Source organism: Vidua macroura, chromosome Z (genome assembly GCF_024509145.1).
Source record: "Vidua macroura isolate BioBank_ID:100142 chromosome Z, ASM2450914v1, whole genome shotgun sequence".
Lineage (NCBI taxonomy): Eukaryota > Metazoa > Chordata > Aves > Passeriformes > Viduidae > Vidua > Vidua macroura.
This window is the reverse complement of record NC_071611.1, coordinates 81,500,567-81,524,633: the sequence shown is the minus strand read 5'-3', so window position 1 is coordinate 81,524,633 and position 24,067 is coordinate 81,500,567. Positions and strand designations below refer to the sequence as shown.

Here is a 24,067-nt window from a genome sequence, read left to right as displayed (position 1 = left end):
TTTATGTCTTTATTAACTTACCTGGGAAAGCAGCAATTTACATCCTTAACACGGCACCCTGAGACCTCTGTGGTGCTTCACATCTCTGCTTGTTGTGATTTGAGTGTTAAGATCTCCGACTTGTGTCTGACTGGTTCAGTGCCAAAGCAGTTTTGTGCTGTATTTTACTAATGAGTACTTAATTCCCCTCTCAGCTCAAGTCCCAGTGGCATTTTTGTACTGGTGTGCCCCTGCTGTGCCCTCGTCTCAGCCTGCAGGCTTCTTTTCACAACCGTGCAATCATTCTTCAGGAGCTGTAAGGGAACACTGATACTGAAAAGCTGTTTTCCTAGAGTAGACCCCCTGCTTGGCATCAAGTGTCTTGGGTAAGGGTTAAATTTTTGAGTAGGGTTTTGTTGTTCTGGGTTTTTTTTTCCCCAGTCCATAGCAAGGATAAAAAAAACAAACCTCCAAAAAACCCCACTAATAAATGAAAGAGTGAAGAGTCATGAAAATTGCTTAGAAGAGCAGTGAGCTGATGAGTCTTGAGAGGCTTTATTTATTTATTTATTTATTTTTAATGTACAAAACTTGTGATGCTGACAGTAAAAGTGACTCCTGTGAAGCTCTTTGTGCCCTTTTCCCTATCCAAATGTGGTTTGTAGACATGGTGCTGATTGAGCACAAACCAGTAGATTTGTAAATGCTGGCTGAGGGTGTAGAGTGAGTGGTTCTAAATTTTTGGTGGAACCGTATCCTCAGGTTATTTTACTATTTTTTTTCTTTTTTTTTTAACAATCCTACTTGTTTGCTCAGAGCTCGGTGAGGTCGTGGGATTTCTGTCCTGTATCCCCTCCTTGTTAAAATACTGGCACATGCCACGATAGGGACTGGTGGTTCTGCCCTGCTTTGGTTTGTCAGATGTGGATTATCACAAAGCCTGAGCTAAACCCATGCTGAACCTGTGCCCATGTGTGGAAACAGCTGAAATTGGTGCTCAGTATGTGTCTTTTTGCCTTATCTTCAAACTCAGCCTAATCCATCAGCAGAGTAATTAATGCTCAATGCCAAGTAAGTAAACATAGCTGGAAAAAGAGCTGCAAAATTGAAATTTAGCTGCATTGAAAGTGAATGCCACAGTTCCTTGTGAATGTCTTGTGAATTATTTTTCTGTGAGGGTCAGGTGAAGCAAAATGAATTACAATTTTTGAATTAATAAATTTAAGCCATGTGAGCTCTTTGTTTCCGGGGAGTTTAGTGTTGCATTTTCTAATAGATAAATAGCAGATGGAAAGAAAAAAACATAATAAAACTTTGGTTAAGTGAAGACTGGGTAATGCCGGAATTTTCTTCAAAGAAAATGCCTGAGGAAACTGTTTAGTAAGATAAAGCAATTTGGAGCCTAGGCCTATTTTTTATTATTAATTTGACAGGGACGGGAAATTAAAATAATCCATCTCTTTGAAAAGTCTTGGGTGTAGAGGTGGGAGGAGAGAAAGATATGTGAGCCTTCATATTTATACCTGCCCTTGTCCAAGTGAAGTGGTAACATTTAGTGAAACTTGTTTTTCCAGGTTACTGGGCTCAGTTTTCCAAAACTCCTCAGAAAATCCTACATACAGAATTACATCCATCCATATCTACCTGACACTGATTTCTTTGTTTCTTTTATCTTTGTTTCAGACTGGGTGCTCTTGCCTGTGAATCTCTTGTGGGTTTGACAGTACTAAATTTATTTGACTTTAAAGTGTAAAAAGGGAAAAAAAAGGGGGGAAAGAGCAAAAAAAAAAAAAAAGGTTTTAGTGGAATCCATTGCTCAGTGATGTTAAGTCAGGCATTTAGAGAAACGCATCAGACTGAGTTGAATTGTATAGGGTCTGTGTGGGGACTGAAAAATAGACAACAAAGGAAATCTGTGCGACAGATTTGTGTTGAATATCCTGATAATATTTAATCCTAAAGAAGGCAGTGTTTTGGAAAACAGATGATACCTCAGCCAGACTATGTTCTTATCCAAATATACATCAAAAACACATATGTATTGGGGTATTTTTGGATGGACGAAGGGTAATTAAAACATGCTGCTTTTTTTTTTTTTCCTCCCCCCAAAAATTTCCTCAACTTTACTATCCTCAAATGGATGATACAAAGGTACTGAAAACTGCAGAGATGCTTTTAAAAATATGACTAAGAGACTTGGAATTCCCAGATCTTTGTTCTTACTGGCTGTATACATTGGGCTCAAAGGTTGTGTCTGGCACAACTTCCTTCTTCTGTTTTTTATCTGCAAAACATACAGCAATTTTAATGCTGTCTTTTCAGATAAATTATGTGGAAAATTATATATATTTGGAATGTGTGTCTCTTTTTTTTTTTTTTAATTTTTTTTGAGGAGGAAGTGAATTATTTTTCTTAATAAGTATCTAGTGGTTTTCAAGTGAAGGCGCTGTGCCACCACTGGCTTTGGTAGGGCCTTGGAAAGCCAGGGTGTCCTGTTGCCAAGTTAGAGTTAAAAAGGATTTGTTGCGACTTGCATCTTCCAGAAGCAGCAGAGAAAGGGAGTCTGGGTCTCTGGGACACGCCTCGCTGACTTTTCATCCCAGATCTATCCTCTGGAGGCTGGGCTGGTTGTTGCCTTTGATCTTTGCTGCCTTCCACATGCACTTTTTAGTAACTTCACTACTAAAATTCACTTTTTTTCAACGGGAAACATGACAGTTGCATGACTTTATTTTAATTTAATTTTATTTTTTTGCAGGTTTATGACATTCAGTTAGTGTAAGCTGGCTTATCCATGCATCTTGGAAAGTGAGGATTTGCTGTTAGTTTTGGGAAGAATTGTGACAAAGAGGGTGAGAAAGAAGGGTCTGCCCCTTTTATAAATCTGTCTGCATACTCCCATACTTGCTAGTATATACTCGTATAATTGCCCACTTTGGTGTTTATTTTAATACACTGAAGGCCTTTTTTTTTTTTAACCTTATTATAGCTTAATGTAGATGGTTGTAAGTGAGCTTGGCAAGACTGGATGCCTGCAGTGGGTAGTGGGGTTAGGCCTGAGACTTCAAGGGGATGAAAGACACCAGGGTGGGCTTTGCCTCCAGGCTACAATTAAGATCAAGGCTTGTTAGTAAGATTCCTACTATAAAGGTTGTTGACTGTCTGCTTCCTTCTGTTTCTCCTCATTTTTCAGCTGGTGACTGTAGTAAATAAGCCTGACAAGGGTTGTTCCTTACCGTGGATTCCAGCTCTTCTGTGGCAGATCTTCCATATCCTATTGTCCCGTGGAGCCTGACAAGCTCAGAACTAATTTGTTTTTGGTTTTTTGGTTTGGGGTTTCTCTTTTTTTGGGGGGGGACACACAGTTGCACAAAAAGCATGTGCATGTTTCCAATCGTTCTGTGGCTGCCATGAAGCAGTGGGAAGGCAGCGGTGCAAATGTGAGCCATGTGAGCCTCAACTCTGCAGTTGGGCCCATGATCTCCTGATCAAATGTTGCCATGGAGCACTGAATTTCTTAAATGGCCCATTTTCCTCTCTGCACAAAGTTAGAAAATCATTCAGTCTGTTCTTCATATCCAAGTGCTAATTTTTGGTTCATTTCTTTTATCTCAGAGACTCAAAGTTGCATTATTGGCGAAATTGTAACCCGTGTTTAAAAGTAAAGTTAAACAAAAGAGCGACTGAATATTACTTAGGGTGCATGTAATACAGAAAATGTCTTAGCCCCCTAAATTGCATTAAGGAAAAAAGCTCTTTCCAATTTTTTCTCTTCTTTGGCTTTCAGATTTATCTGTAAGTTCCACATGAAGGTTATTATTGAATTATTCTTCAATGTCAAACAAGTATTGTGGCCAGAGGAGTGGGAGCCTTATTGTGAGATGGGACAGGAAAGATGCTGTGTTACTCGTCTTCATGTTCGTTGGCCCAGTCACATTCCTCCAAAAAGAAATAAGAAAAGAGGAAGTCCCTATTGAATCAGTAGTTCTAAGATTAATGGAGTGAGAGTTGAGGTTTTTGTCAGGTATTTTAATGTTCTTACTCCTGAAGTATTGGAGTTAATGGAATTTTAAATTAACATGAGAGAATATCAATTTGAATGAAATACATCACTGGAAATATGCATAAATATAGGCATTATCTTATTGCCTCTGTTAGAAAATGTGGTAATAGCTAGTTTTAATCTTTAAAAGCAATCTTGAGCTTCTCTTGACTGGTTTAAATCTCTAATTATCCACTTATGAGTACATGTAGTATCTCCTGAATAGTACCTCTTCTCTGATTATGAATTTACTATTAGCTTCTGATTATTAGGTTATGATCTGTAGTTTGGGCAGTGTCAGAAGGAACCAAACTGTAGACTTCAATAGCAGTGTGTGGTCTTCTAGTCTGAACTCCCTGTGGATAGCTCCCATTTTTCCTCAGCAAGAAAGCACTTAAGTTAATTGCTCCATTTCAAAGGCATAGTAGCTCTTTCTGGTCTGTAAGTAGCCTTCCAAGCGTAGCTGCTGAGGTTTGGAACACCTGCAGCCCAACCAATTTGGAATTAAAAAAAAAAAAAAAAGCCATTAGTCTGCATGGGGAAAAAAAAGGAAAAATGCAGTGCTGAAGTTCAGAATATTATCAATGATGCTGTGTTGGAGCAGCCTGAAAGATTTGGCTTTTGGTCTATGCCTGGTGCTATCCAAAACAACATATAAAATTCTTTGTGGGCCCGTTTTAAGAGTGTCTTGTTCATTCAGAAGGGCCTGTGTGTGCTGTTTGTTCCGAGGGCAGAGGCACCAGCCAACAGCTGATTCCTCCTCAGAGGGAAACATTGCCTAATGGTGACCACAGGAGCCAAAGACCACGGGGACAAAGTGCTAAAGATAAACAGCTCAATCCCCGACTGTTTAAAGGCCTCAATAAAGCCTCTGATTTACAAATTTGGGGTGGCACTCCGCTGTCCCCACCTGCAGGCTGGCCCCGGGCCCCTGGCCTGGAGAGGGGCTGGTGCCGTGCCCCCCAGGGATGGAACACTGCCCTTCTGTGGCCCCAGTCCTAAAACTTCTCTGCAGCTTTGCTTTGTCACGACCAGGGAAAGAATAAAGGACCGACTGCTCTCATTTTGTGGAGGTGGTGAATGGGAAGAGCCCACAGGGGTTGGATGCTGAATGGCACTTGAGGGTGCTCCTCTGGTCTGACGGACTCAGAGGGGCTTTTTAGGCTGCCATAATGAGAGGCTGCTCCCAGCAACTTGGGTAGCAGTAAAAATACAGCCTGCTTTTATGCAATTATTTTATTCTACTTTGTTTCAACAAGCTTTGCCAACAGCTGGACTGTTAAATAGTGACACTTCAAAAATCCAAGGGGCTGTTTTAATTTTTCTGAGCATTAACACAGTTCCTACCTTTCTACCCCAAAGATGTGAAAGTGAAAATAAGTCTCAAGGTTTCACCTCTCCTTTATATTTTTGTCTTTCTTTCATAATGAAATTTTTACCTGGCAGAAGTATTTGATCTGTGAAAGCTCACATAAGCTTGACACACTGGAAGGTGGTGGGGTGGGTGATGAATTTAGTGAGTAGGTGGGTGCATTGGGACAGGTTAGTTTGAGGAGATTGTTTTATTTCATCTCTTGAAATACAGAGCAATGCTTCTTTTTTTGGAAGTACAGTGCTGTACATCTGTTATTAAGATTTGCCTTTAGAATGAATGAAATGTGTGCAGTCACCTTACAGTGCATGAATAAGGAATATGCCCTCATTTATTGTCTATTTTTAATTTCTTTAGTGATAGCTGCTTGTTGGTAAATAAGAAGGGAACTCCTTTGGTCTTTTTTGCTGTATTCATGTTTGAACTGTGTGTGGTTTATCCATTTACTGAACACTGCAGTCAACTCTGTGCTCTCAGGACATAAAAGGCATAAGGGGAAAGGGGATTTGGATTTTTAGTTTGTTGTTGTTGTAATTGTTTTGCTTTCAAAAAAGCAGTAAGTTACAATATACTGTTTGTAGTGATAGTTTTTTGTGCTGTGTAGGTCAGACTAATTTTCATGAAGGAGGTTTTTCCCTCCTCTTGAAGAGAAGTATATAATAGGCATTGTATACAGCCAGGAGTCCTTGAGCTTTTGCTGATGGGTTGGAAGGGTTGAGTGCTTGGAGATGGAGTCTGGCTGAGCTCTGCTTACAGAGGCAGATCCTAAACATGGAGTAATGAGTAATATACTCCTTTCAAAAGGCCAGTGAGCACTGTGGAGGAGATAAAAGCTGGGAGAAAAAGTATCTTCATTTTATGCTTTTTTGGAAAATGCTTTTTTTCAGAGCTGCACAACAAAATTTGGAAAAGCAGGAAAACCATATTTTGCATTTGTTTTGAATTTCAGGGTATTATTCTTGGTTGTGTCTCCTCATTCTGTTGGATTTGTGTTTTGTCACAGGGGTACCAATAGTGTTGTCTAAACAAAACTTTTCTTTTTAGCTGTGCTGCATCACTGTAATGAAATCCTGATGTGTGCATGGAAAACCAGTATCACTGTATCAAATGAATTTAGTCTCAGGCCTCAGAGACCTTGTTAGTGCATCTTTAAATAAATAAACAGGCTTCTCTCCTCTGCTACTTTTGACCTCACTTTTCCTGACTGAGGACTGACGGACACTTCATGTGCTTTATCGTTATATAAATAGAAAATCTAATTCTCTTGCTTTGTTTTTTTGTTATAAACAGTCTGGGTTGATAAGAAAGCCCCTAGTGCAGGTGTTTTTCACTGAATGCCGCTCTACTTTGTGATAAAAATCACATAAAACGAGGAAAACCTTCCTGCTGAACTACACATACTTACATCAGTACCCTGTGTGCTGTCTGTCAGTGTTGTCTGCTACTGTTTTACAGTCTTTAATTGAAATATTTTTAAAAAACATTGACTTTCAGAGGAGGACTTCTATGAAAATATTTCACGAGAGGCTGTATTTTTCCATAATTAACAAGAAGCAAAAGGGGATCTGGCAGGCAAAGGAGAGTGCATGCATGTGTGCTTGAGCATGAATTGCTCGTGTTTCCTGCCCCGTGCTCATTGCTGACCCATGGCCAGGCAGTTAGTGCCCCACAAATCTTTAAAATGCCTTTATTTCTGGAGTCACCAATTGCAAAGGCATTGTTCCACCTGTCCACCCCCAAATATTTAATTTTTTTGTTCTTGGTTACAGGTGCAGGGACACGCTGTAGATTTTCTGAAATAGCCAGATGGTTAGTGATGTAACTAGAAAATTTACTTTTTTTTTTTTTTTTTGACTCAGATTAATTTCCCAATTTATGTTTTGATAACTTTTTTGTTTCTGTTGCATTTTCAGGGAATATAAAGGTGGAATATGACATCTGTAGTAGTAAACGCGTGGTAGTTTAGAGATGTAAATACTAAAGCTTTATCCTTGAAAACCAATGCTTAAATTCATATATTTTGCTGCTTTTGAATGCTGTGCACTTGTCTGGGCAAGGGACAGGCATTTTGAAGTGTTGTTGGGTGCAGAGTTGAGCAAGGGTCAGGAAAAGTTCAGTCAATTGCAGTTAAAGCTTCTTCTCCTAACCTGAAAATGCCAATTTCTGGGGAAGCCAAGGTAGTTAAATCTCTATCTAGATTTGTTTCTCAATGTCCAGGAGCAAAGAAAAAGCTTTCTTCTACTCCTGCTTGGAGAGCAGAGTCCCTTCAGGGCCTGAACTGATCCTGGTCGTGATTATTTACTGCTGCACTTTAGATGGAAACCTCCATAGAGCATTTAATCCCTGCCCGAGCACCATTGTACTCAGTGCATGTAGTTTAAATTTGAATGCCTCATCTGGGTTTTCCCTCCTTTTGCATGCTATTTTAAGCCTGTGAGTGAACATGTAGCCTTTTCTCAGTTCAGTCAGGTTGTGTATAAATACGTGGGATTCTTGAGAAGATCTTAGGTCAAGCACAGGTTGCCAAGCTGCTTTGCCACAGAGCAAAAATATTCACTGAAACATCATATATTTTGTTCTCCGCAGAATACAGTGCTTAAGATACTTCCTTCGGGTTGCTGGCATTTGCTACTCCCTCTGCTTTGCTGTGAAGCTTAGTAGCAGCTTTCACGTGGCAGTCTTCCAGATGAATGTTGATTACTTTGAATTATGTTAAATATTCTGTACTTTGGGTGATAGCAGACAGTGAGCTAAAAACAGAGCCATGGGGAAAAGCTTGACTGTAGTAATTTCCTGTCCCCCAGCTTTCTGACAGCTTCTTAATTTGAGACTATTCAAATACGTTTAATTGTTGGCACTGAAACCTTATTTATTATAATCCAGTTTCCTGTTTGCAAGTATCACCAGTTCTCTGACAAAATGAATTTGGGGAGGAAAGTAGAATAAAATTGCAAGCATACTTTTATTTGTATGTTCCCCACACATACAACCCCCAAGCTAGTTGTGTAAAGCTGTTAACCACCTCAGTGGTCACAACACGATTATCTTGCTTTTTAAACAGGTGTTGAGAAGATGGAGAAGACTTTGAACAGAATTCATCCAGTTTCTGATCCAGAAGCAACCTATTTTCTACAGGTGTCATGGGAAAAGGATTTAGGCACTGGCTTTGGTTTACTTCTTAGTGATTGTCAGCGTGCCTGGACTGGGACAGGTAATGGAAAGAAAAAGACATTAATTTAAATTATTACTGCTTTTAATTACTCCCTTTAAAACACTTTCTAAGCTGTGTCCCACAGCTTGTATGGAAATTCCATGGGCGTTTTGTCCCCAGTGATGGAGGAGGAGGGGTTCATGATCTTCTGGGATGTGGCCAGAGGACTTTGAAATCTGGAGATTGTGTGTCAAAGCTAAAACTAATTCATTCAGCACATGGATATGCAATGTTTTGTTCTTTCTCAAGAATGTATAATTTCTTGGAGTGATGCTGAAGTAACACTTCTGTGTCTTCTCCAGATTCTCGAACAAATGTGTACCCAAGTTCCATTTGCAGATTGGAGTCCATAAAGCCTTTATTTGCAGATGTTTTTGAAATGTTTTCGTGACATTTAAATAGCCAAAGGTAGCTGTATTTCATAGTGAAGTGAATTTTTGGGAAAGGGACAATAGGACAATCAGTAGGAAAAACTTAGGCTGTGGGATTTTTTTCCCACTCTCTGAAACCTCAGTAAGAGGATGGGTCTTTGCATATGTGCATGATTCTCTTATTCGTGCCTAGTGAAAAAAGGTTAGATTTGTGTGTTCCTTGAGACATGTCAAATACTTGATCAAAAGCCCTTCTCTCAGTAGCAAAAATATTTCAAAGGGAGGAGAGAATCATGTATTTTCAGCAAATTGTAGGCAAAACCATTTTCTGGTGTGTCTGAATGATAAGAAATATCTACGTAGTTCCTTTTTTCCATCTTTCTCCTTACCCAGTGGATGTTGTTCCTCCTCTGTTCCTACACAAGCCAAGCTTTCATATAGGTCTGAGATTAGATAAATGTAAATTAAAATCAACACATCAATTAAATTTGCTCTTCCATATTCCTTTAAACATTTCAAACACTCCATTGATCAGGGGTCCCTGCACAAAGCAAATGCATGTGTTCCAATCTTGATTCCTGGTAGTGAAAGGTTTTTCTTTCTTGGCTTGAAAATAGTAAAGTTATTTTGGAAACAATAAAAAAGATGTAAACACTGGCAAATACTGTTTTTTTCTGTTTGAAGGATCTTCTCATTCTGAGGTGGCTTCAAGATCCCCAGTTTAGACTTCTCAAAAAGATGATTCTTATTTTTCCAAGTGAAGGCTGTGCCACTATAGTTGGGAGGGTATAGAAAAAATAGGTAGACACAGTTCTCATTTGTTGAATTCCTGCATCTGGTAGAATGGGGGATAATGATTCCCCAAAACAGAGGGGCAGTGAAAGCAGGATGACCTCACACCATTAAAAAGGAAAGAAAGAAGCACACAACAATTCTGCTGTGAGCATTGGGTGATCATCCAGAGGAAATTTTTTTTCTCTTCTGGAAGAATCTGATCTGTTTCTAAGAAATTCTTACTGAATTTCTAGTCCCTTGAATAATTTTATTGGGGGCTGATGTTCTTGTGCATGAGGCTTTCCTACTGCACTGATCTGTGTTTTCATTCAACAAAACATTGGTTTTGGTCACTTTCTAAAGTTATTATATCATTTTTGAGACTGCTTCCATTTTAAATTCAAAACCTGGAGGGAGGGAAAGCAATGGTCAGAATATTCTTGCTGTGGGAAATCCCTTTTGGGTTTCTCATGCTGTGGATTATTTTCCTTGGCAAGACCTACCAGGGCGAGAGTGAGAGTTGCTGATGGAGTTGTCTTTTATGGGTTTAGTATGTTTAATGTGATGATGAAATGTGTTAGGAGTCCTGTTTAAGGAGAGAGGGAAAACTGAATGTTGGAGGGGAGGAGAAGCACACAAATATGTAATGTAATCTAGTGTCTTACCTTGGTATTGGGTTAAAGAACTACATCTATGAGTATTTATGCATATCATATTTCCCTAATGATTGATCAATTCTGCTGGTTTTAAATCATAAAGGAACATGCAGCATATACGGGGGAAAAAAAACAACCAAACCAACAAACCCACAGTACTCTATTGCAGAATTTTAGTATTTTAGTGTTTTTCTTTTTATGACTTTCTTACTGTTATTAAAAGTTGATCTTCTCAGTATTGAAATCACTGTTCCAGACAAGCACTTCCTTTGTAAGTATTTCAAAATTACCTTTTTCTACCCCTCTTTGCCTCACAAATGAAAATTACACACCAATGTGTGTTCAAGGGAAGAATAATCTCCTAATATTTCACTGAATCACAGAGTTACAGAATGCCTTGTGTTGGAAAGGACCTTAATGGTCATCTAGTCAGTGTGTATCTGTATATACTTTTATATATATAGTTTAAGATATATATAGTAAATCTATGTATAATAGGTGCACTGTTTATATATATAGCAAATATATAAATGCAGTATTTTATATATATAAGTGTATATTAATAGATGCTTTTTATGTAATGTATAATGCATATACTTTTTCCCACACATATGAATATTTATTCCTCACATGTGTTTTTCTGGTAGTGTCTGAATCAGACATTTCTAGGGAGGCTGCTGACATAGAAATGGACAGAGAGAAATATGTGGAAGAGCTGAGGAAAGCACTTATAGCTGGAGAAGAGTCAGCTGGCAGATACAACTTTGTGATTTCAAGAGATGAGCAGAATAAGGCCTGTCACTTCTCCTATGAAAGGAACCTGAAAGATGGCTCTGTAAGTAGATGAATGTTTAAATTTAACTGTTAAACAATGAGTATGAAATACATTTTTGTATTTTATTATGGCCTTTAAAATCAGATGTGTGATCCCCACTCCAGACTGAGTGAGTGTTTTGAGCTCTTGCATGGGCCAAGCTAGAAAGAAAGTGGGTGTTTTGGGATGGATGCTGCCCTTTTCAAATTGTAGCCTCCTGTGCATTTTTGTTTTCCTTGTTTCTTCATCCTGTCTCTGTACTACTCACCTAAATTAGAAAAAAAAAACCCAACAAAATTCAGGCAAGATTATTTTCAAACGTTGAAATATAGTTTTAAAATTAACTTTTTAACTACTTCAGATATTTTGTAAGCTAAGGCTGAAATTGTTGCATTAAATTGTAACTGGGAAAGTGGTGCCATGCTGCTTGCTTGGCTGCAAAGGGAAAGACCTTCTTAAAAAAGGAAAGAAACCAGTATAATCTATATCTGTAGATACTTCAGGATATTTCAGGTTGTATTTTGCTGCATAAAAACTTTTCTGAAGAAGAAGCTAACTTTTAAGGTGAATATCCCAATTTGTGATTTTTTTTTATTCTTTTACATGTCTTTTTTCTTGTGCAGTATAGGAAATTTCAGCTGAATTTGGCTCTTGAGGAGCCAAAAGTTAGGCCATGTAAGTGTACCAGTCTGCATTCTAACTATTTCTGTGAATTTAACCAAGGGCCATACTGACCCTAAATCCTGTAAGCTGCTTGATTGTTCACAAAGATGTTGCAAGTTTGGGACCTACTCAGAAATTGAGAGCAGTAAGGTTAAAAATCCTTTTTTTTTTTGTTTTGTTTTGTTTCTGCTCTGTTTGTGTCACACATGTTCTAAATACAGGCCAGATTAAATACATTCTGTATTTTTATTAAGTGAAAACATCCTCGTGATTGTGGGCTCACCTAATACATGTTTCCATTAATTAAGGCTTATGAGAAATTTAACTTGTATGAAAGCAATTTTATGTCAATTTGGGAAAATAATAATCTGGCCAAAGAAACTGAAAATACAAAGAACCTTGATTCCTATGTATGCTTTAATCCTTTGGTGTTGAAAGAATGTTTTTAGATAAGATAGGATTTCGTGGGTGAAAATGCACCTTTTTTTTTTCTCCTTCTGTACTAAACTAATGCCTACAAGTAAAATTGCCAAAGCAATTATGTAGAATTAAATAATAGAATTAGGTATTAGAAATAGCTTTCAAGCATGTAATAGAATATGTTCCAAACATTTTGCAAACTCTCTGTGGAAGTATTTGTGATCTCTCTTTTTCAGCATCACGTTAGGAAATTAATCTTTCTGGCCTCTGTACATACAGAGGGCTGATATTCACCTAAATAATAATAACAACAACAACAACAGTAATAAAAATGAAATACAATAATAATAAACTATAATAATAAAATATTATAATAACAATAACAATAAATTCAGCAGAGGAAGCCTAGAGAAACTACTCTGCAGCTTAAACATGACTTAAACTCAGTGCTTATCTATTATCAGTTTAATAATTAACGGTTTTTAGTAAAAAAAAAAAGGCAAAAACTTCTGAAATGCATTGTTACACTTTGGCTATAAAATGCTTATCAATCTCCATGTAAGTAAAAGTTATTGCAAAATCTTTTCATTAAAATGGTATATGGGGGCTTGAGAGTAAATTTTGTAGTCTTAGAAAATCAATACTATGTCTTGCCTTATTTTGCAGAAATACATGCACGCTTATATTTATAATTCAATTATTTTAATTATTTTGAATTACTAGAAGATGATGCTGATCACCAGCAGTCACCTGTGCCCAGTAATTTCCAGAGCTGAGCTCTGCCATAATTTTGCATCCCACATGGGGATGGCAAATCTCTGAGCTAGATACTGATTTATTGTTTTCATGGCTGTACCAAACCGTGGTATTTGAAATAAGTTTTACCTTCTTTGCAGCACCTTGCTAAGGCTCTGCTTCCGTAAAGTCTAATTATCTGCCAAAACTGTGCTGGGTGGTCTGCAGGAGTGCAAATAGAAATAGTGGGGTGGTGTTAAGCAAAGGGAAACATAGGCATATTACTGGGAAATGCTTTCTGATACGGAAAATTTGTTTTACTGCCCAGGTGTTTTCTGGAGGAATTGGTGGCAGCCCCGTTGTGCCCCTTGCTTTGAAAGGGACTGCAATGAAAAATGCATTTTAATTATCTGCATTGCCAGTGTAGTACATTTGATGACTTTACAAGGTGTTTGATTCACCTGTTGTTCAGTTGATGAACACACAGGTTCCTTCCATGCCCTATGAAAGAATGTGCTTACACCTAACTCCTGCCCTGCTTTGATGGAGTGAAACCAAACCTGTATCTTCATATCATTTTAAAAGTCTTTATAATCGTTACTGTATAATAATGATGTGTATGTAAGGTTTATATAATGGATGAGTGCTGATGGTTTGTGTTTTGAATGGATGGAAAACCTCCCCAAATCGTGAAGAATTCCTGCCTCATTTAGAGGGAGCACAGTGTAATGTGTTTGTTTTGTAGTGCCTGTAATGCTTAGAAGTAACAGAATAAGAAAAATAATATATCTTAAGGCATGTCCATAAGGGTTTTAGTACTTATTTATCTTGAAATGTTGATCAGGAGAGATAATGATGTCTGACCTTTAGAAACACTGGTTCTGGCTGTGCCTCAGGATGGGCAGCTGAGCCTAAGAAGTTGTGCCTTTAAAAATCCTGACGCGTTTGGTGAAAATCCCGATGGGCTCAGTGAAAATCCCAGCGTGTTTTTGTGAGAATTCCGACGCACTCGGTGAAAATCCCAGCGCATTTGAGATTTACCTCTCTCAGGACAGGTGGCTCTGCCTTTGGGAGCCGTGTCTGGGGTGCCTGGGGTGTCGGGAAGGACCCTGGAATAACAATGTCTGTGGAGCACAGTGGGAATTGTGCGCGGATCCAGCTGCAGCCCCGGACGGGCCACACACACGCAGACCCCGGCGAGGGGCCGGGGAGGCTGGTCCAGCTCAACTGCTGCCACCTAAACAAACACCAGCCACAGAGGCAGTGATTTAGTGCTTGATCTAAGTAGGTGACCACTGGGAAGTAAATCTTTCCAAGTGCTTCAGCGAGTCACTCCACATATAATAAATAATGGAAATCCGGCAAGCTCTTTCTTTTTTTTTTTTTTTCTTTTTTTCAGGGCTGGCAATTAAATAGACTAAATAGCCTTTGATAAACAATTATTTGAGTGCTAGCAGTCTCTTTTTTTACAGTAATGTGACAGGCTCTGGTTTTTTTTTTTTGTTTTTTTTTTCCCTTGCCTTTTGCTTAAGTTTGTAAACAGGGAGGGTAAGAGCTTAACAAATTCAACCTTAGATGCAGCACTGTTGCTAATTAGGATGGAAGAGATGCTGTTATTTGTCTCCCCCATTTCCTGTGGCTGCTTTTCCCTGGTCGGGCCTGTGAGTTCATTTTAAGTTTACTAAAAGTTGAAAAAAAAAAAAACTGGAGAAGCTTTTGCTAACCAAAATGCTAAATGAGAGAAATGTAATTGGTAGAGTTCTTTGTGCTGTCCAAACTATCTTGGTTCAAGGTCTGAATACTTACTTTGCTCCAAACCACTGAGGATGTGTTGTTTGGTTAGCAAAGGTCACTGAGAGTTCAGGTGGTTTCCCAGGCAATTCCACCAGCTGAGGAGAGAGGAAGATGAAATGATTAATCCTTAGGTCAGTGTGAAAGTAACGACTCTCATATCACTTATATCACTTAATGTCTATGTACTTCAGCACCTGAGAGTGCACACTTGAATAGATTTCTTGGAAGCCCATTTTAGAAATAGCTGGCTTCTAATGTGCCCTATGTAATAGCAACGTTAAGTGTTTCCTTGTAAGTAATCTTGGAATTCTGAGTGCCACGTGATTTTCCCCATCTCACCTCGGGTGTACCTTCAGGTATTTCAGGTACACTGGAAATGCAGTGCATCACTTCTGTAGCCTTGAGATAAAAAAGGCTACAGAATGAAAGGTCATTCTGAAATAATGATTCCCTACCACATTAGTAGGTGTACAATACACCTACAAGGTGTAGCTACAAAAGGTGTGACAGAAGTCTTGGTGAATTTATTAAGCTCTGCTGTTTTCCTTGCTTAGCCATTAGATTATGTATTTGCTGCTTCTGATAAGCAGTAGTCTGGAGAAATTAATTTAAAATACTGGTAATTTATGCCTTTAAAGCTGGTATCGTTGAAAAAGGAGGAATCAAACACTGTGATGAATAAATTATGTCTTCAATTTTTTCTCAACCTGTTAGGATCTGTGTATTTCACTGGACTTATCCAGCTGGACAAAAATGGTAGTTTAGTTGCTTTAAGGCTTACTGTAAATTACACTATAAAAGGCATCTTCGTATTTCTTGAGTACAATGAGAGTCTAAACATATTTCAAGTATACATAATGTGTTCGTAAAATAAAAGACTCGGATTTGTGCAAGAAAAATTGTCAGTTATTCTTTCTCCCTCTTGGTGTTACTGTGTTGTCTCCCCTCCTTGATTCTTTCAGATGTTCCCTTTTTGGAATACCTGCTGAGCATTTCAAATCCCTGTGTGGACATCAAGGCTTGCTTTCATTTGCAGAACGGAGTACAAATGCTTTCCTTTTAGGAGGAAGAAATCTTTAAATCATGGCATATTGGCAAGCTTTAGTTTCCCAAACACAAATTACAGGGGACAGTAGGTGCTCTGGAAAAGAGATTACTGTGTGTGGGCTCTAAACCTTCACTGCAAGACCCCAGTCCTGTATTTTCTGTGAAGATGAGCAGCAGCCAGGGCCTGAAAACCACCGAGAATCTCACCAGTGGTTTCTCTTCAGAAACCCTCTCAGAGCTCCAGAGGAAGCATTCATCTTTCTACCTGCAAAGGCACAGGAGAGCTGTCAACCTCCTGTTAACTCTTAGGTTCACTAAAATAGCACCTTTTCCAGTATGAAATACTGAGTGGATATGTCTAAAGCCTCAAACAACTTCAACACCTCTGTGATTTCTGCTGCAGTTACAGAAGATGTCTTGAAATGTAAGAAAAGGGCAAACTCAGGGTGTCTTGCATTTTTTAAAAAGTGACAGATATGGAAATATTGCGGGGTGATGGGATGAAGAAATGAGGGAGCTGCAGAATGTGCAGTGACGAAAGTGTTACACTTCATATTGATTTCTTTGCTTAAGCTGCAGTGATTTAAAATACACGTATCTTTGGTTTCCCACTGTGAAGTCAGTCTGTATTAGTAGTCCACACATAAAAACAAAATTTTCTTTAAACAGTGAGGAAAAGTCCCTAATTTCTGTGTCCAGTGAGCAGAGCAAGATCAGCTCTTTTTCTGGTGGAACAGCACTACCATAAGTTTGCTGATTCCCTAAAAACCCTGTGAGGTGTGTGCCTGCCCATAGGATTTGACAGAATGCTAATTACTGCCTGTTGCATGCCAGTATGTGGAATGAGTGTTTTTTATAATGAGGACAAAGCCTAAGGGTCTTTGAGTTTTAAAATCTGAAGCCAGATTGCACATGGATTTGGAATTGGTGAGCAAAAGATTCGATTCCAATTGAATCTTTTCCCTTCAAAGTTCTGAAATATTTTAGTCTCACTGGAAAATGTGGTTCTCTTGCAAAAATGTGTTTCCCAGAAAGGCAGGTACATCACACAATTTCAAGAGTAGGTTTCTGGGTAGTATCATTCCAGGAAAAAGCTCTTCCATAGAAGATTTTTTGTTTCATTATGTTTTCTTCTTGTTCCTCTCAGGTAACTCTGCAAATAATGCCTGACTCTTCATTAAAAATTAGATGTCAACTGCTTTGTTGGGTGCAAAGTGTAACTGGTTTTTTCCTTATTTTTGGAACCCAAATCCTAGTCTTTCTGCATGTGTTTTTCTCACATAAGCTTTGGGGTTTTTTAAGAGTTTGAGGTACTGTTTTTTGTTCTGTTCATAAAAGCACATTGTCTTTTCAGTGTGTGAATAATACCTTAGCACAGGTTATTAGCTTAACACAGATATGTAACAGAACATTGTCAATACTCTTAGGAGCTGCAGGGGTGCTCAAAACTGGGATTTGGAAGCAGTCAGAGTTTTTTTATGCTAGTTCTTTGCTCATTTAATTGATGGCTGTACATCTTGCAGAACAATGGGAGATTTATTTCCATTAATTTACACTGGACTTGTTGTCTTGCAGTTGTGTTCATACTTATTCAATGCCAGCTGGAATGAGAATTTGTTGTTCTGTATAGATAATCCATCCTAGGAACATCAGGGACGAATTTTGCTATTTAGTTGGAATAAACCTGACTATTCTTTCAGTCTATCCTGAGTCTGTATTCTTCTCTTCTCAGCTGAATAACTCCCAGGGGAAAAAAAAAAAAAAAACAAAAAAAAAAAAAAGAAAAGGATTTATCTAATGTAGCTTTTAGAGACTAACTTGGGCTACTGATTAGCAAGTTCTCATTTAGGTGAGAGGTCTAAGCCTGAGGTGATGTGGGGAAGATGCATAGTTAAGAAAAAATGTGAACTTCTCTAGCCTTTACAAGCACTGGTTGGTTTTTTTTGTTTGTTTGTTTGTTTGGTTTTTGTTGTTGTTGTTGTTGTTTTGGGTTTTTTTTGTTTTTTTTTTTTTTTTTGTTTTTGGTTTTTTTTTTTTTTTTTTGGGGGTTTTTTTTTTTTTCGTTGTTTTTTTTTTTTTTTTTTTGCTAATAATTGAAAACAGACTAATTCACTGTCATCTTTTACCCACTCCCTGGGCTCACAAAGGAGTAAAAATTGCGGTCCTGTGACCTGCTGGGATTTTCTAAATCAGCCATTCACCACTGCAGTTTTGGTTTTGCCATTCTTACTGACTTGGTGGACTGAAATACATTGAGTAATGTAGTTTTCATCTCATTAAGAACTAGTGACACATTGCCTAGGATATGAGTTGAAACTGAGGAACTAAAATAAGAACTGCATTGATATATATATAGTATTTATTTTGTTTTTTTTACGCACTGATTTGTATGCAAGAAAACTGTTAAGTTTCTGAGACCACATGAAGGTTTGGTGAGCTGTGATGAGGGGCAAACCCCCATGTTTTCCTTGACTGTAAATAACTAAATATGAGTTGTCTCTTGTTCAAGATGTCAGAGAAATAATCAGTCTGCTCTTATGTGGGTGTGCTAGCTTGAAAAGCCTGTAAACTACATAACTAAGGTGTTCTGTTCCCAAAATCCTTGCAGGCCGTGGGTAAATCACTGAAGATGTTTGGGACAGGGATATTAATAGGGCCCTTATGTGGACATGTGGTAACAGAAGTGCTGTGCTAACCAGTGGAAGGAGGCTGTTACCTGTGTTAGTTACCTGACATAATTAACAGTTCTCTTTTTCAGTGATGTAATCTGGGGATAAAACCAGCATGACCGCAAAAAGGATGTTCTTAGGAAAAGAACATGAAGGTACCAGTCCTTTAATTTTTCCTTTTTGAATGTGGTCCTCAAGAACTTTTTAAAATCAATTTTTCTAAAACAACTGCCATGATGTAAATTTGCACAGGATAAGACTGACCTTATCCACTATCACTGAGGGTCTTCATTTGTGGGAAATAATCAGGGCAGATAAAATGTGGAGAGAATAAGAGTAGTATTTTTTTGGATAAGGGTCTGGTAAAAATGAGCACTCTCCCACTTGAAAACCCTAACACAAGATGAAGGACACCAGATACTTAATTTTGGGTTTATCTTCTGTGGGACAGGGCTGATACCTAAAACTGAGGAGTTTGACATCTATTTACACACCTTTATTGCCAGCTGTTTTTAAGCCTGGGAGTGGGGAGCTGCTGCCTTTGCCCCTCATGGCCGAGCTGTGTGTTTTATCTCAAATTTGTCAGGCAGGGCTTGCAGAACACAAGCTGGGCCTCTGCCAGGGCTGCATGTGCTCATCAAACATTGTTTAGTCACTGCAGCATGTTTATGCCATCTGCAAATGCATGTGCTCCCCTTCCTGAACAATGCTCTTTAATCAAGACCGCTGTTGTGGAGAGGCTAGCAGGAGCAGTATACATAATCAGCAGGATGCCAAAATTAGAGTTACACGTGCGTTCTGCCTAACCCCACCACGTCAGCTCGGGGTAACAAGCTTCCAGAGGGTGCCACTTCCCTGAAATTAGTACCTTTATCCATAATCTCTCGTACTTCTGTGTATATTATTCAGAGTCCAAGTTGTTTAAAGAGCTTAGTGGTAATAATAACAAATCAGGAATTGTCGTGGAGAATTGTGAAGCCTGTAGGAATTGCCTGCTATCTTTTATTTGTTAGGAGACTCCATTTTCCAGGTCTGTCTAAACAGAAAGATCCACTAAACCATTTCACATCTGTTGTGCTCCTTTCTTCGTTTTACAAAAGCATGAGCTTTTTGTTCCACGTGTTTTTCTGAACAATTTCTTCATTGTGTTAAAGCTCCCCTAACTTCTTGCTGGTTCTTCTTGCTGGGTACTGAAAGAGCTCTTAGAGAATGCAAATGTGTTTGAGATGGTGTTAATTCCCCTGGTAAGAGCCAGGAGGTGAAGTGTGCCCAGGCAGTGTTCTGAGAATGTGTGTGTTCAAAGATGATGGTCATGATATTTGAATGATTTACCTGTAAACCATAAGTGTATAATGATATATATTCATAAATATATGCTCAATTTTGTCTTTTCCATGTCTTGCAGAATAATAGAATAATTAGGGCTGGTATGGATCTTAAAGACAACTTCTGTTAACTTCTTGAAAATTTTTAATGGCAATTATTAAAGGTGTTTTGCTTTAACAATAACTTGTCTTCTCTTGACAGCGTAATGTTTTGTTGTGGGTTTGCTTGTGGTTTCTTTTTCCTGTGAAAGTCAGTAGTGTGGTAGGAGGAAATGTCTCTTTTCTGACAGTGCTGTAGTGCTTGATAAAGCTGAGCTAGTTAATCCCAGTAAACCTAGAGCTGGTGAGACACCCACCCTGGACCTTTCTCCCTTCTCAAACCAATTTTTTTCATATAAAAGATTTTTGTATTTTAAATTTAATATTTAATTTTTTTTAAAATTACAATTTTAAGGCTTTAAGCTAGATTTGGACAAAATCTATCTGTCTAAACTCAGAGTTTATCATACTGGTCCTTCAGGAGTGTTAGAGTTTCCTTATTGAAAAAGAGAAGCTTAAAACTGAGTCAGTGACGTGTCTGTCTGTCCTTCTTTGGTTAAAATTTCATTACACCATCGTTTGGTAGTGGAGGCTCTCTGTGTGATTGCACAGCTAATTCAGAGGTCAACAAAATTCTGCAACTGCTTTTTGCTTAATTTACCACATCTGACATCCTTGGTTTTGATTCATCAAAACTGAGTCCAGTGAAATGTTTCTCAGTTATCTGCCAATCTCGGATTTTAGTAAATTAATTTTTAGTTCTCTGTTGCTTTTACCTGAAGAAACTCTTGTGTTTCATGGTGTGTGAGTGACTCTGCAGGTTTTGCTCAGTGACAGTTACAAAACTGGGTATTTTATGTACTTGAGCATGGAAAATGATGTCATTCAACAAATGGCAGCTACTTTAATTAAAAAAGAAATTAAAGTCCCTACATGTCAGGTCACATGGTTTAGGAAAATAACATCAATTCCATGACACAGGAGTGTTTTCCTTTCAGCTACAACGTTAAACCTGATCCAGACCATGACATTGGAAAGAAATATATTTCCATGTGGTAAAAGAAATGTAGTCACATTTGTTGAAAAATTCATGTGGGTTTCTCCATAAAGCTGTTAATGCTTCAGTAGTCTGGTGGGTGACAAAACCCCTCTCTGCCTTGTTGTTTTAGTGCCTTTGAAGAGAAAATGGCAATCAGGGGAGAGTGGTCTTTCTCATAGGCACTCTTTTTAAAAACAGAGATGAAATGTTACAACTTACTGGTATATGATGGCAACCTCAGGCTCTCCAGGCTATACTGACCTCTCTGTAGCTTTAGATCAGGGGGGTGTGCATTGATTTGAGAAGGAAATCTGTATTTTGCTCTAAGGCTAAAGGAGCAGCTAAGGAAAAAATATTCTGAAATTAGTTTTTGAACATTGGGATGTGCTGTGGGAGATACAGGGGAAAATGTGGGAAAGCATTTTTTTTTTTTTTTTTGTGTTTCTTAGAATTCAGAAAAGTAAATTTATAGTGCAGAGTTAACATTTATGTGGTGTCAGTGTGTAATATTTGCTGGAATCCATCATGGATATTGTGTAATTACTGTTTTCTGAGTACTGTGTGACAAGATGGAGGCTGTATTTCTTGAAGTTCTTAAAGCTTTTGGGTAGTGCTCAAAACCAGCTTATTGCTGACAAATAGCATAGATTGGCTGCTGCTAACACCCAAGCTACAGACTTTTGATAGCTGAGGAACTAACCCTGTCTCTTACATTAACACAGCTTGGATTGCACCATGACCTTCTGGTATTTCTACAGACACCCCACTGGAAACTTACAGCAAATTTTGAAAAAGCACGTTTAACCTGTTAATAGGTTCCTTTTTTGAAGGAACATGCCTTTTGAGAAGTGAACATGCATTTTTACTTTAGAAAAAGAGGTACCAATAAAACCTGAAGTTGTAGCTAAGACATATTTGAATGCCGTAGGGCTTTTTTTTTTTTTTTTCCAGTAATTAAGGATTTCCCAAGTGATGTCTGAATGGACTCTTGGTTTGCCCTCAAGTTGGGCATTTAACTGGGAGCTCATCCTGTTACGGGTCCCAGCTGCTGTCCTCAGTGAAGAAGAGTGAGTATTCATAGCCATGGGCTAAGGAGGGTTGTTTGAGAGATAGGATCTGGTTTCCTTCAGTGTTTGTTTTCCAAGGATTATCTTTTGGTTGCTGTAGATGCCCAGCTGTTTAGCAGGCCGTAAATTTTCCATTCATTATCAACTTGACACCTATGGAAGATAGGCAAGATCTTGAGTTTCCATCAGGTCTTTCCCATGGGCATGGCAGCTAATTTTAAAACATTCTGTAGATAAACCCTTCAAATGATTGCTTCAGAGCATGTTAGGTCATAGGATTCTTGTATTTTACTGTGTGCACTATTGTAATTGGTGGGGATGGCAGCAGTTGCAGGCAATGGCATGGACACTAGATAGTTTTATAGTAGTGCTGTTGTAGGTATTTCAGTTTGGACACTTCTTTCCAAATAAAATATCTTTTTGCTGAAAGTTCCACTGGGAATTAACACTATGAAAATGCTGGGTTTTTTTCCTGAAATTGGTTTTTCGTAGTCCTCTCTATGTGGTGACTTTAAAAGCTGATCTGTCTGCCTGTTGGCCTTCTCATACTTAGGGAGGTTTTGTGTATGTATCCTCTGAAGAATTTCAGCCTGTCATTCTTGTTGTTTTACCTTTTCCAAGTGTTTCACGAGGAAGTTCACACTGCTGAGAGAGAGTAATATGCAGCACTTAAGCCAGCAGTAGAACAGATAGCCAAGAAAAAGAACCTGGAACTTTTAACTTATTTGTCAAACACAATTACAAGTGAGTTTGGGTTTCAGAAATACTATTTATTGTTCAGTCCATTAGCTGGATCCTGTTGGAGCAAACAATCAAACACAGCTGAAGCAGCTTTTCAGTTTGAAGCTTCTAAATTTTGATCATTTCAGCTATGTGGCATCCTCATAAGTTGAAAATTATTTCTCATTGCAACTCAGAAATTTCATTTGTTGGAAGGGGAAGTGTGAGATGTCAAGGGAGGGCTCAGTTCTCATATTTGTGCTAAGCCTTAAAAACTGGCTACTAGGTCAGCCAATTTATGTCTCAATAGCTTTGGACTTGCACAGCAGTCATTCTTTACTGTGCCTTCACAGTGACTCAGCCCAGGCAGATTTCCATCCCCCTTTTCCATCCCACTCCCCTGGATTAGTCATATGCAATTTAGGAGTATTAGAGAAGCTGTTTCTGGGCTCTCTCTGCAGACAGTTCTTGATTATCAAAAGACAAAAGGACTTAAATCACAGATAGCTTGTAACTTGGAGACTTCATTCTGAACAGAAGTGAAAGCCTGTTCCTTTCCTTTAAAAAAAAAAAGTCACTGTGATAAAATCAGTGTCTGGATTTGTAAAGAAAAACATAATTACATTTTTGCACTAAATTCTGTTAGCACGAAAAATCAGCTAAAAAAAAAAATCTCGAAACTGATTCTGTCTCTCATGGTCTGTTCGTAACATTCATCTTTTTTTGCAATGTTTTCACTTCAATTTTCTGTCACCTTGCTTTTTTTGATTCCCTTTCCTGAAGCTTCTTGCTGAGCACAGCTATAAAATTATCAAGATGAAGATCAAAACTGCTAAGGCACTGAGTTGGGTGCATGTTACACCTTGGAACTGCACGAGTACGTTACAAGCAAAGAATTTCCATGGCTCCCCTTCAGCATCACGGTCTCAGCTGCTCATATGGCATCCATCTGTGATCTTTTGGCAGCAGCCAGGGCTGCTGCATGGGAGTTTTTGGAGTTCAGAGCTAACCTCATATCTGTCTTCCCATCACTGTGGAAGTTATGAAAATTCTTCATGGCTGCCCTGAAGTGAGGTATTAAAATATTACAGAAACATGAGATGGAATTAATAATGCTGCGAGTTAATAATGGGAATGTAGGTTTGGGGTTTGGTTGGTGTTTTTGGGGGTTTTTTTTAATAACAAAGCCATTATCTTTGATTTAGTTTCTTTAGCTTGTGTGTTCTCTGTGTGCAGATTATGGTGGATTTCCTATACACAGATATAAAGGGTGATTGATTCTTGTTTGATTAATTTGCTTTATGCTGCCTTGCCTTTAGAAAAGGTAATA

The 24,067-nt window shown here is 38.4% G+C and overlaps 1 protein-coding gene across 3 annotated transcripts in view; it reads left to right on the top strand.

Moving 5' to 3' along the window:
• The window catches only part of XRCC4 (X-ray repair cross complementing 4), a 142,788-nt gene that overhangs the window by 5,454 nt on the left and 113,267 nt on the right, over nucleotides 1-24,067 (top strand). For all 3 annotated transcript variants that reach the window (XR_008441438.1, XM_054004164.1, XM_054004165.1), the window contains exons 2-3: nucleotides 8,455-8,604; nucleotides 11,053-11,240. Coding sequence is in view for 2 of the 3 variants with exons in the window: in XM_054004164.1 (XP_053860139.1) it covers nucleotides 8,466-8,604; nucleotides 11,053-11,240 (327 nt within the window). In the remaining variant the exon portion in view is untranslated. The remainder of the gene's footprint in view (nucleotides 1-8,454; nucleotides 8,605-11,052; nucleotides 11,241-24,067) is intronic.